At 34.2% G+C, this 14,721-nt stretch overlaps 1 protein-coding gene across 10 annotated transcripts in view; it reads right to left on the reverse strand.

Moving 5' to 3' along the window:
• Positions 1-14,721, reverse strand: part of Epha5 (EPH receptor A5) — a 334,366-nt gene that overhangs the window by 157,810 nt on the left and 161,835 nt on the right. For 7 of the 10 annotated variants that reach the window (XM_029545116.1, XM_021211294.2, XM_021211291.2 and 4 more), the window contains one exon: positions 384-539. The exons of the other annotated variants lie outside the window; for them this stretch is intronic. In XM_029545116.1, the coding sequence (XP_029400976.1) occupies positions 384-539 (156 nt within the window). The remainder of the gene's footprint in view (positions 1-383; positions 540-14,721) is intronic. 10 annotated transcript variants of the gene reach the window in all.

A 14,721-nucleotide genomic window follows, 5' to 3' on the forward strand; every position in this document is an offset into this window, starting at 1 on the left:
AATTGGTTGAAGTTGCCACTTATTGCATAATTATTAGTTCAGAAGACAGTCTTACAGGAAGTGTTACACATCTGATGTGAAAAGGTGTAAAGATTTGCCGAAGTCAAGAATACAAAATTAAACAACAAAATAAAAGAATTATTATTTGAAAGTGCCTTGGATGTTGAAGTTGAAGTCAGGGGAAAAGATGTTCTAACAGTCAGCAATGAAAGGATGTTTATTATTCAATAAAGGAATTTGAAGTTTGGAGAGAACAACTTTACTGTGAAGGACAAACATGCCTGTTTTAGAGAAAAATATTAAGAAAACGCAACAGGCTCCATCATGCTGTTTCTCAAAACTGATGAAAGATTGCACCACCCAATAGCCACAGGGTTCCTTACTTGTGCATGCCATTGTGGGCGGATCAGATTCCCTCCTGAAATAATCCTTTTCACAGACACAAGAGGTGGAAGCTTCCTCATGGGTGTAACTGTGAGGTGGACATTTGCTGCAGGTCTGGCTGTGAGGAGAAGCTTTGAAGAACCCAGGTCGGCACACTGTCAAGAGAAATGAGAGACTAAGCTTTTCCTGGGGACAGAGGTAGTGCTTGTGTGAAAAATGTATTATTTTGACTTGTATATATACACAAGATAAAGAGAAGATAGTCTTTGCATCAATTTCATGAATTTTCCATGAGATTCCTGATGACTCTGATCCGACGGTTCAAATCACCATGAATTAACATGTATGGAATGCACATCGTTTAATGGCTTGTAGGAAGTGGAGCTTGTAAAACATTTTCATAAGAGAAACATAATTAGGTGTGTCTACAACTTCAACAGGAATAGTCCAATAAGATTAAAATGTACTCTGTACTACCGAAATTATATTTAAGAAACACAAGTATTACATATCAGTTTAGACTGTGTGGAACATGACAGTTTCTAACTATTTTATGAAATAATAAAAGAGATAGCTCGGTAGATAAATCATAGTAAATTCAAAGGCAGAAGAGCAACAAACAGGGCAAACTGGGTCATTAGACTAACTATAACATGAACCCTGGGTCCAGCAAGGAAACTTTCTTTAACATACAAGCCACAAAGTAAATAATGAAGACAGCCTACTTCAGCCTTGGGCCACCTCATTGAGATACACAGACACAAAAATGAGTCCACACATATGCAACCCCCCCTCCACACACACTATACAAATACACAAAATGATTAAAAACATAATTTTTAAATGTATACTAAAAGTTTCTCAAGTCCTGATGAAATTATCTGCAATATTTTCTATACAATTTAGAAGTTTCAAAATACCATATTTTGGCACTAGTTTAGTTGTGCTTTATGTTGCTTACTCACTCAGGATTTATGTATTCTAATATAAATACCTACACACTACAAAACCTGTAATGATTATGAAAATGGAAAGACTGTCTTGGTACTCAGTTTTGACTTCAGTCAAATCATTCCAGTGTTTAATCTTGACAAGTTTCAGTGAGGGCAAGGAATATACAGATGAGTCAGTGAAACAGCCTGAAGATGACTACAGCATCATACAGAATGTAATAGAAAGTGGTTGCTGTTAGTTGTTTTAACTTTTCTAAAGCCTTGTCATGTAAGGAAATTTTCCTGGCCATGGGTCTTATAGTTCATGAATTCTATAGTAGTTCATGCACTCTTTTATTTCTAATGGCTAATAAACCCCAATGTTAATGTGCCAATTGCTCTCGCATGGTCAATTTTTTTGGAAACTACAATGGTACTTTAAATAATTGGCTCATTTTATGTGAAGCTAATATATTTTATTTAATTTCCTATTCTTAATATGTATTGAAGTCAGTCTATGTTGAATATAGATTTCAGCATACATATGTGAAAATAGGAATATATGTTGAAGAATATTTATTTAAGTATCAATGGTGGTTTTGCTGAAGCTCAAAAATGTACTTATATTTCAATGGGATAGACATAATGAGCCCAGAGTAATTTTCATCTGCTCTGAATGACCTCAGGTTTTAGTAATTCATGCTGAGGCTTTCTGTCATCAGTCTGAATAATCAGGAATTAGCAAAATATGATGAGGTACTTTTTTTTTTAGTCCATCTAATTATGGTCACAGTGAAAGCCTAATGTTCTTACAAATTCATGCCGAATGTGAAGGGATTTGAGAGATAAGAGTTTTTTTGATGGTATTAGGTCATTTTACTAGTTAAATGATTAGAAGATTTAAATATTATTTTACTCATAATGGGATTGCTGTTGCTGCCAATACCATATGTAGCTGTTATCCAATTTTTCTTCTTTTATCCTTTGAGTACAACCATTCTCACTTTAAACAATTCAAATTCAAAGGCATGAAGTGCCAATCCACACATCTGCCATATGCAGTTCTTATTTTTAAAACGTTCATTATATTTAGTGTGTGTGTGTGTGTGTGTGTGTGTGTATGTGTGAATGAGTGTGCATGCGCAGATGTGTGCAAATGCAATGGGTGTGTGACTGCATGTCAGAGGAAAACCCGAGGAAACAGTTACCTTCATCCAGTGTGCTGATGCCGTTTCACTCTCCCAACTCCTGGCTTTAATGAATACTTTATACAATAATACATGACAGTGCAGTTAACTCCCTACCATGCAAAGTATGGATGTAGGAAAAATAGAATACAAGTAAATGTACCTTTATTCTTCATTAGTTTAGCAAAATTCTTTGAGGGAGAATAATGGCTTGACTATTGCACTTGACAATGAGATATAAATATTATCAAAATGCCTTTGCCTCTAGGAGAATTTATTGTGTCAATAGTCATACATATGACAATGATAGGAAGAATGATATGGTAAGATATCAGACTGAAGGAGTACCACTTAAAACTATGAAAAAGGGCTCCTACCAGGGCCACTGAGATGAGTCAGTGGATTCAAGTTTCCTCCACCAAGCCTGATAATCTTAGATCGCTTCATGGAAGTCACGTGATGGTAAGAGAAAATCATCTTCCACAGGTCATCATCATCCTCTGACACACACACACACACACACACACACACACACACACACATGCACACATTCACACCTACTCAGACAAACAGTAGCAGGCAAGTCCCCATTACTATTTATTTCTAAAAGGAAAGTTCTCCAATTGGACCAGAATTTAGCAATGCTTTAGAGGGAGACATTCTCTGAAAAGACAAAGGAGGTACAGAACAGATATGGAAAGTGGATGAAAGAAGAGAATCAATCCAAAAGTCTCTTAAAAAAATAGTAAGAGTAAAAAATTGCATAGGGAAGAAATCACAGTGGACAACATCCTCTCTTCTTTATTAATTACAAATGACTCGGAACTACAACAGTTCACCTTTGACATTTCAGACTGTTCAGTGGTGCAAAAGTAATGTAAATTCAACAGAGAATATATATTCATTGTTTGATTTGGGTATTTTCCCAGGATAGTGATATGTGATATTTTCCTCAATCTGGAGAGAGAAAAATTTAGCTTCTGTTGCTACTTACCAATATATTTCTCACACGGAACAGGCTTTGTGTCTGATGTTCTACATAGATTTTTGAGCACATATCAGGTAGTCTCTTCTCAGCTATGACCGAAGTTAGGCTTTTAAAAATACAATTTACATTTAATGATTTACTTGGAGCACATGATGGATTTCATTAGGAAGCTTAGTAGATGCTATGTAAGAAGCTGATAATCATCCCACCAACATTTTAATAACACTTATTCTCAAGCCTTCCTCTCTCTGCTTCAATTCAAATTTTGTAATACCATTAGTTACTTAATGATTTCAACTCATGATGGGTTATTGAACACACAGCCCATTTTAGGGCATATGTGCATCTAACTGTTTTTTTTTTTTCAAGATATATGAAAGTTTTGAATATTCAGAACTTTACATGTTCATAGTGATGGCACAGGTCTAAGGCAGTGGAATATGATAGTCTACAAAGTGGAGTATAAGAGGCATTTCACAGTAGCAGAGGGAATCCAATATGTGGGCATGCACAAAAGACAGTAAAGAAGAAGTTGGACCTTTTGTTATTGTAGTGATCCCGACAAACAAGATATAGGCTCTACTGGGTGAATTTAAGGATTTTATGTCAATTTGTTGAGCAAAATGAGATAGCAATTATTTAAGAGGACTAAAATATTTTCAATAATTTGTACTGAAAATGAATGAACCTTTTTTCTCAGATTGTAGGACATGTGGTATTAAAAGCTTTAAGAAAAATATTGAACAATACTTAATACATTATTTTGTTTGAGGTAGGTAAAATGTAAACCAAAACCTATACAGGGAATTGTGTGGTTTAGTTCTATTCAAGAAAATTATTTCAAGTCAGGCTTACTTGTTTGCTTCCAATCCTAACCCTAAAAATCAACACTCCATTCCATGAGATAACAATCGGACACATACTGCTGAGATCACCATCGTGCCTTAGGTAACACCTGGTTTACTCTTTTTCAACATAGGTATAATTATTTTAAAACTGCTTCTCTTATTTCTTTAATACACATCTAGTAAGCTCTGTTTGCCTGTTGCTAGTCATGTAATATTTCACTATGTTGAAATAGTAAAGGTCATAAGAGAGAGAGGGAGGGAGGGAGAGAAGGAGGGAGGGAGAGAGAGAGAGAGAGAGAGAGAGAGAACGAACTACATATCTTTCTTCTGATAAAGTAAATATCAGTCTTAGCTGACAGAAAAGACATGTATTTGAATTTAGAACCTGTTCTCTATGAGATAAACTTTTCAAGGAGACACAAACTTTTTTGAGAAAGTCATAATCCATGTATTTAGCTGCTAAATAATTTTATTCTAACATGAGGATTAAATTTTTTAGAATATTTCTCCATACTATAATGAACATAAAAAAATTTTTGTAAATCATTATCCTATACATATATCTCCAGATCTTCACTTTAAATCACAGATGGACACATACCCTACTGAACCAGTTCATTTGAAACTGCTTTTTTCTTTTTCTTTCTCTTTTTATTTTTCTTTTTTGGTTTTTCAAGACAGGGTTTCTCTGTGTAGCCTTGGCTATCCTGAAACTCACTCTGTAGACCAGGCTGGCCTCGAACCAGAAATCCGCCTGCCTCTGCCTCTCGAGTGCTGGGATTAAAGGCGTGCGCCACCACGCCTGGCTTGAAACTGCTTTTTATTAAGACTGCTTTTGCCACTTTGCCTTATGCAGTTCTCAGCAGCTTCCGAGGGCACTTTCTTCAGGGAAATTGTGTTTCTCATCACCATGAAACACATGTCTTATACATTCCTGTGCAATTTTCTTCTAACCCATCCAAATGTGGTCTCCTATTACAATCTCCATCCAGATCAATTGCATATAATTTCCCTGCATTTGACAAGGTTTCTTACCGTCTTTTAACACTGACAGCAAACATTGCAGGTAAAACCAAGAATGGATAGACTAAGCGTTAAAGATGGCCCCCTCAAAATGATATAATTAAAATAAAAGCATATTGGAAAAAAGGGCTTTGTTGATATTTTTTGGTGTGTGCTTTAATTATATTTTCATTTATTGTTTGAGAAATTTACACAATCATAAATGGGTTTTATTCAAACCAATACCCCAGATGCTTCCTAATGTCATGCATTTTCCTTTAGATCCACTGTTTCTATTTCATGATGCCCATATGTGCATGGGAATGCAATTACCTATTGGTACATGCATAGAATATTGAGGTTTAATTCTCTGAAGAGCATTGACATTCTCCCTCTCTCTGACCTCTAACCTTATATTAATTGTCAACAGCTCCTTAGCTGTAGGTTGGTTTTCATAAGCACCATTGACCCCTTTTATGTCCATTTGCATTCTTTAGGACTTGGACAGGTAACTAGCCAAGTTGCTATCAGTTCATGAATATAATATTCTGGTTTTCTTAGACAGAATTCATATCTATAATATATAAGGAACCAAGAAATTGAAGTATCAACAAAACAAATAACCCAATAAAACTTTAGTGTGTTACTAAATAAAGAGTTCTCCAAAAAGTGGTCCAAATGGCTGAGATATACATTGTAATGTGAACTAATTATATATTAAGATTAAACATAAAATAATGGCTTCCATCACTCATTTAATACTGTAAACAGGTGTTGTGAACAAATAAGCTAACTTGCTTTCACATATCCACTTCAAAACTGAGGTTGTTTGGGGCTAGAAAGATACTTCAGTCATTAAGGGCACTCACTCACTCATTGTTCTTACAGCGGACCCAGGGTTGAGTACCAGCAACCACATTTTAGCTACAACCATCTTTACTTTCACAACCTCTTCTGACTTTTCAGGTACCACATATGCACATGGTGCAGAGTCATTCATGCAGGCAAAGCATTTATGTATATAAAATAAATATATGTAAAATACATTTTAAATGAGGTTGTTGATGACATCTATAGATTTATTTTTTTAAGGGAAGGAAGACCTCAGGGATTAATATTCCTGATATACAGCAGAAGGACCACACATGGAAAAGTAAAGAAAGAATGCCCAAATGATGCAGGCTGGGACACCACCCACATAAGTGAACTCTAAGTTTGACTGAGATATCCCATCTCAAAGAATACAGTGCAAGAGAGATCAAACAATATTACTGACAATATTCTTGAGAATACACCTTTGAAGATATACATATGCACGCATGCACCAAGCACATACAAGAACAGAAATACCGAGAAGAAAAATATAAGTCCATATTTATCTCCTTGTACAAAGCTCAAGTACAAGTGGATCAAGGATCTCAACATAAGACCAGATACACTGAATCTTAAAAAAGGAGAGAGAGAGAGAGAAAGTGAGAAATAGCCTCAAACACATTGGCACAAGTAAAAATTTTCTGAACGAAATACCGGTTTTTCAGGCTCTAAGATCAACCATTAATAACTGGGGCCTTATGAAACTGAAAAGCTCCGTAAGGCAAAGGACACTGTCAATAGGACAAAATAGCAACCTACAGATTGGGAAAAGATCTTCTCTAACTGTACATCTGATAGAGGGCTAAAATTCAAAATATACAAACAACTCAAGAATTTAGACTCCAAAAAAACAAATAACCCCTATTAAAAATGAGGTACACAGCTAAACCGAGAATTCTCAACAGAGGAATCTTGAAAGGCTGAGAAGCTCCTAAAGAAATGTTCAGCACCCTTAATTATCAGGGAAATGCAAATCAAAATGACCCTGAGATGCCACCTCAGACCAATCAGGATGGCTAAGATCAAAAACCCATGCAGCAATCCATGCAGGCAAAGGTGTGCAGCAAGTAGAACAATCCTCCATTGCTGGTGGGAATTGCAAGATGAACAACTGCTCTGGAAATCAGTCTGGGGGTTCCTGAGAAAATTAAAAATAATTCTACCAGAAGACACAGCTATACCACTTCTGGAAATATATCCTAAAGATGTTGCACCATTCATCAAGGACATATGTTTATAGTAACCTTATTTGTAATTGCCAGAAACTGTAAACAACACAGATATCCCTCAACTGAATAATGGATACACAAAATGTGGTTCATTTACACAATCCAGGTATTAAGAATAAGGACATCAACCTGAGTGACATAACCCAGACCCAAAGGACATGCATGGTATGTACTAATTGATATTAGCCAAAAAGTTCAGAATACCTATGATACAACTCTTAGATATAGGAATCTTAACTAGTTCTGGTCCTAGTTCTTTATTCTCTTTTAATGGCAAATGCAAATCAATTTAGATATTAAAATAATAGTACAAATTGAGTAGGTTATATAAAATTGAGTTGTGATGTAAAATATATCTTTTATGTTACATGTTTCTCTATTTGTCAAAAAGACCTTATTAAGTAGCCAAATTTCAGTTAATAAAAATAAATATTTGTGTTGTTAAAATGAATAGGCAGAGTGCTTATTTCAATGTTCACACTGCTTGCTTGCAAATTAAGGAACTGAATTCTAATCCCAGAGTTAATATTGAAAAATTAAAGTAGTGCCCACCTGTACCTTCCTAACTAAAAGTGTGTAAACTTCCAGGCTCTAGGTTGACTTAAAAATCATGGCTCCCATGAAATGACACTTAAGCTTGTCATTTGACTCCCATGTGCACCTGCAATTAAGTCCATTCCCACCCATCCACACACGGAATAATCCAGCCCACCCAAAAGCTACAAGATTAATTAATTTGATCTCATTATTTTAAACCATTTATGAATTATACATTATATTTTTTCTGTCTTCAATTGTCTATACAAAAGAAAAAATGCTTGCTGAAGCTACCAGAGTGAAATTTCTTTTGAAAAGCAGGACACACAAGTTAATTTAAACTAAAACACATTACCTTTTAACTTTAAAAAAAAATGTACCCTAAAATGATTTAAATATTAAAGTAAAACATTGATTAAAAGTGTGGATTATTAAAACACTAAGAAGATAATTCCCTATATCGTTTAGAGCTCCTAAAACGACCCTACAATTTGCAACGTATTTCAACACTGCACCATGGGATTCGTGCTTTTGAAATGTGTACAGAAAACTATGCCTTTCGGAATCAATTTATTATGAGATTGTATAAAAGAGATTTTTGTGGATACATGGTACCTCAATTAGAGTTAAAACAACCATAGTATGTGCAGTAGTTAATGTAGCTTTACTATACTCTTTAAATTAAACATTGTACAAATACCCACTTATAGTTTTATTTTCTAACACAGCCATTTTATTTAGGAGTTGTTTATAAATATTCAATATCCTGGTTTTTCATTTTCTTATTGAATATGGTGGTATGTAATTATACATTCATTATAAACTATAAAATAATCATAGAGGCTCTACTGATTCTCACTTTAATGTAAGTAGATGGTTTAATTAATGTGTTTTAGTGTAACTAACTTTCAGGTTAGCGTGCTTGTTTATTGAGTAGCTAGGTCAGAGGCATTTTAACATCATTCTGAGTGATTATGTTTTAACTGGCAAAAAAGCTTAATGGCTTCTGTATGTGAACTGGGAATCCACTGTTTATATCATGAGGCGGTGAACCCTGGTTTTATGAGTCTTTTGCTTTGCCATAAAACCCTTCTGTGAATCATGAAATAAATTGTCCCATCATATGTAATTAAAATGTCTACGGAGAGGAATCAGAATCTAGTATATTGCCATTTGTTATGAAATGAGATATATAAGCAGGGTCTTGTTATTAAACTAAAAGGAGAACATTCTTTCCTGTTTTGAACTTTTCTTTCCCTGCACTTTAAATATAAGGTCATGGTCTCAGTAAACAGTCCTGCATGTATCTCATTAAGATAAATTTTAAAAGCAAAATGATAGAAAAGTGAGAAAACCTCATTTGCAGACAAGTCATCAAGTCATTGTGCTGGTTGTTAATAGGAGTTCCACTAAAACATTGACCATGAGCTTTCAAGAAAATTATGGATCCATACAGATAAACAGTGACACTAACATTTTGAGACAAAATGTTACAAATGCTTTTTCCTTGATTATTTTTGAGAAAGTTTACTTTTAATATAGCATATAGTATATATGTTGCTGTCGATATAAATTCAAAAATTATAGAGACCATGAAGGACATAGACTAGATCTAAATCACATTTGTTCCAATTATACACTGAGAATTAAAATGAATGAAGCCATTCTTTAAAAAAATTACAAACTACACGTACTATATGTTACTCTTTTAAAAAAGAAAAATCTATCAATGTGTAATAGCAACAAGCTAATGTAACATATTTAGTAACAGTTCCCATTCATTTGTTCATAATTTTTAATGTGCAAGTGTCTTACTGGGTCTCAAATTGAACAACTTTACACTGGTACTCACAATACTTGTTAGCAACGGTACTTCAGCAGCAAACCTGATTTCTAAAAGCTTCATTCAGAAAGGCTTTAAACTGCATTTCACGGTTTTCTATCTTAATGTATATATGTGTATCTTTATTTAGTTCACTTATTCAGTTCTGTCTTTAATAAGATCAGTTCTGTAAAGCTTTTCAAATACCCCTCATGTTTATTTTATTTCTTAACTATCAGGGGAAAAAAATGTTAATTTAAAAGCCACCATGGGTCTTGTCTTGTTTTCAAAAGCCATAGTAGAAAGAAAATCGGAGTCAGAAAAATAATAGCTTTAAAAATCTGCCTTTAGGAATGATCGCAAAGTAATTTCTGATTCTGCGATACGGAAAGTTTGACTGCATGGTTATAATCTGAACCCAAGTTAGATTATATTTCAGAGCCCTTTCTCCTCTTTTATCATTTGATGATTAACATTCTGCCACCATTTCTCAATTTACTCCATTCTTTGCGGTCATATGAAAATGAAAACACATGGATAAAACAGCATTATAGCTTTTTTTTTTATTGCTCCTGGCTAGTAAATGAAAGATTCCATAGACTAAGATAATTTTATTAGCATGTTAATTAAACAAAGTCAATAGTATTCATCCTTCCATGTTAAAAGTACAAAGCTAGGGAGCACAGACAGATTTTAAAACCAATATCTTGAGGATGTACAAGTTCCACGTAGGAATATGGTGACACAGCTAAAATTTCTCAATGGTGTTTGGCAGATCTCTATTAACAGGAACTGTACTGGCTCTTTTTCTCATTAGTCTTCTCCATGTTGTTTGTTACTAAATTTCACAATGAAAATAGAAACACATTATCTTTTATATTACTAGAGAACCACAGAGTATAAATTCATAGTACCTTTCTAAAGATTGATGTGCTTACAAACATAAATACTCACATACACACATATATACACAGGTTATTAAATAGATATTTATGTGCAAGTATATATTATATATAAGAAAATTCCTAGCAGATGTTAAGTATTACATAAATAATAATTTAGAAATTCATTGCAATAATTATTATTGCTGTCCCAGTGTACAGGTTCAACATTTCCTCTGCCAAGTTAAAATGGACTTACATTTTAGGATCCTACAAGTGTGGATCTAGAAACAAACTTGAAGGTAGATGACATATAAACACAAAAAGGTACAAATAATGTCAGAAGTAACTCCTCATATCCTTTATGTGTACCATAGGAAGAATAATAGTAACTAGAAATAGAACACAGGCTTAAAAAAGATATCTTTAGATGCAAGTTATCAGAAGAGTTTTGGAATCTTTGTTTAATCAAGAACCAAATTGATGTAATGACATGAGCAATATAGCTTACAACTTTCATCCTTGACTCCTTTATTGTGCTCCACACAATGTATTATGAAACTATTCTCCAACAGATGATAACTCTGTTTTAAATTTATTTGATTTTTAACTATTTGAGTGCAGATACATGTCAGTGAGTATGTGCGTGTAAATGCAGGTCCCCGGAGAGGCCAGAACACACCTCCTTAGCTAGAGTTCAAGGAGATTGTGTGCCACTCAAATTAAATAACTGTATGAGGTGTTAATCACCAAGACACATCTCCTCCTTAATCCCCAAACTCTGCAGTGTTTTGAATAAGAATGGACTGCATAGGCTCATATATTTGAATGATTGATCACCAGGGAGTGGCACTATTTGAAAGGATAAGAATGATTACTAAGTGTGGCCTTGTTGGGCCAGGTACAGCCTTGTTGGAGGAATTGGGTAGTGTGCTTTGCAGTTTTGAAAGCCCACAAGCGGGAGGCTCAGTCTGTGTCTCTGTGTGTCTTTCATTGTCTCCATCTGTCTGTCTGTCTGACTGTCTGTATTTCTTTGTTCTGTTTCTCTGCCTCTGGATGGGTATCAGTATGGAGCTCTCACCTATCATTGCAGTACCTTGCCGTCATTCTCTATGACATGGTGATAATGGACTGAGCCTGAGGAACTGTAAGCAAGACCAAAGTTAAATGCTTTCTTTCCTAAGAGTTACCTCGGGCATGCCATCTCTTTATAACAATAGAACAGTGAAGGCGGTGGCTATAGTTAACAGCATCCTAAGTTATGTAAAGCACTTTTATTCCAGCAACTTTTACTTTTCCACTGTTGTTGCTCCTCATTAATCTGGTAATAAACATATTACTGCCTTCTATTTCAAATGCCAGTGTTCAGCACATTGGGGTATTATCAAAATATGAGGGAAGATTCAGTAGAAATAAATGAACTCTTATTAAAATTTAATGAACTAAGAATATAAGCTATATGTTTTTAGTGTCTATAAAATATTATGCAAAGCTAAAGTTTGGCACATGTATTCTCAAACATAATTCAAAAATGATATAGGAGATACCATTTTTGTCATCATTGTGAAGCACAATATTGAATTTTAAGAAAGTACTATATCCTAAAAGGAATAATTATCTGCTCTAATAATAAAAATATAGTAAAAATAAAGATTAATCAAAGCAGATGTAAATTACAATACTTCTGGATTCACATATGTGTGTTCTTCTTTCTTCCTTTTTTGGTACTTTCTTTTTATTTGGTTCTTTACTTACAGTATGAACATTGGTTTTTAAAAAGAACATTTGTTAAGAATTGAAATTTTCTGTCTTGTCAAAGTTTATTTTCAATACCTGGTTCCCCAGTTAGTTGATATTTGAAGTGGGTGATAGTTTTGGTTAGATAAACCTAGTGGGGAGGAGAATTTCTTATGATGGAAAGTATATGAAGACACAGGCATAGGGCTGCTGTCCATTAGAAGGTTTGATTTTTTTATATTTATAATGCTATTAACAACAGTTTTTAAAAGGAGAGCATAAATTTTAGACTAAATGGTATATAAAACAATGGAAGAGAGAAAAGTAAGGGGAGAAATGATTTAAGAATATTTTAATTAGGATATATTCTTAAAATAAAATAAAATCAATCAACTGTCAAAACTCTGGAATAAAAAAAGAGATTGCTCACCAGTCAGGTATAAACAGTTTACTAAAACTAGAATACTTTATTACCATGATTAAAAATAGTGCAAAAATTTGGCCCTGTGCCTGTTGAACCAGAGGGAATCTCAAGTTTTATGTGGTTTAACAACTGGAGTAATTAGTGGTTAGAAAATTTGCCAGTGGAGAGAACTTACATAGATAAATTATGTCATATGTGTTCATTTTACTGCTATTTAGTAGCCTTGTCTAAAATGATAAGTTACAAATGTGGAACTTAAGATACAACTAACTATTCAAACACAATTCACTTTAATTTATGAAAGCACACAAATTATATAGTTCTGCTATATTTTATTTTGTAGTATTATTTTATAAAGCTATACAAAACATAAATCTTGTTCTCAGTGAAATACATATCATTGTGTAATATTTTAAAGTTTTCTAGGGCCAGTGATGGCTCTTCTCATAAAAGAATCCACATTGGAATGGAAGAGAATTGAGTCCTGCAATTTGTCCTCTGACTTCTACCTACATGACACCTTGTTACCTAAACATATGCATGAATGTGTGTGTGTGTGTGTGTGTGTACGTTCGTGTGTGTACAAATGAATAAAAACCAAAGCTTTCTAAACACTTTAAAATCTTGCATATTAGTATTTATTTTTATTTAAGGTACTATAATATTTTATACTGACCAGCATAATAAATGTTATAATGTATTTTTTTATATTTTGTCTTTTATTCTTTGAATTATGTTTCTGTACACAATTTTCATTTTTAATAAATCTCTTCTACTTAAGTTTCCGAATACCTAAGTGTTTATTGGTCTGTTTATCTGTTGATTCTTGATCCTTTGCAATATCACAGCCAATTTTACTTGATGTTCAAACTTTTTGGTATTCTGTATTTTCCTTGTCCCTATTGTAAAGACATTTTTTTTTTCTTGATAATACAAATTGTCTGAAGCTGTTTCTTACTTTGCTTCGAACAGTGAGCTTCTGCACAGTGTACACTTCCTTTGTGATTCCTAGTTTTCCCAGACTATCTACACAGTTGCCACGTTTCTCCCCTTTCACATCTTCTGTATACAGTAACACGTTAGTGCATGCATCCTTCTTATCTGTAGGTGGTAAAGTTTTATCTGGATCTATCTCCAGTGAATCTTGGTGAAGCTGGGAATTATCAGAGAAACGACAGCATGTAACATAACTTCTAGGTTAAACTTAAATGTTTTTCCCTAAGGCTTTTGAGACACTTCTAATCCAATTGTCATCTTAAGAAAATCATGAGAGAAACTACATGCAATTTTATCTTGGTTAACTTCCCAGCTAAGGCTCTAATCAACTTACTAGCCCCACCTCTAGACACATGAGCTTTGCTCTCTTAAGTTTTTAAGATGCCTTGGCTGGAACTAAGTGTAACAAAATGAGGTGTTCATGCCACACATTGATGGACTTGTATATTTATTAGTAAGAAGATTAATCTAAATGTTGCTTTTATTTCTAAGCTGTGAGTCTACATGGCTATAGCTGAGCCCAGATCATTTCCTTCTCTGTTCCTATTAAACCTAGTGCTAGTCCAGTTAGCTTCTAGCCTCTGCATAGTCTAATCTTTCAAGTTGACTGATTCAATACCGTTTCTCTCAGTTTCTGACTGAACTGTTCTGCTAGGCCTCATACTAACTTTGGCAATTTGCTCTAATCTTCTGGCTCTTTCTCATTCTCTGCTTAGTTCTGTCTTCGCCTGTATCTAGGTTCTCTCTGCACCCTGACTCTGTAAAATTTTCCTGGTAAAAGTGGCAAAAAACACAGACGCACGCACGCGCGCACACACACACACACACACACACACTTTTTTTCCCTGTGCTGCTATTAAGTAGGCTCTCCTGTATGTTCT

Source organism: Mus pahari, chromosome 13 (genome assembly GCF_900095145.1).
Source record: "Mus pahari chromosome 13, PAHARI_EIJ_v1.1, whole genome shotgun sequence".
Classification (NCBI taxonomy): domain Eukaryota; kingdom Metazoa; phylum Chordata; class Mammalia; order Rodentia; family Muridae; genus Mus; species Mus pahari.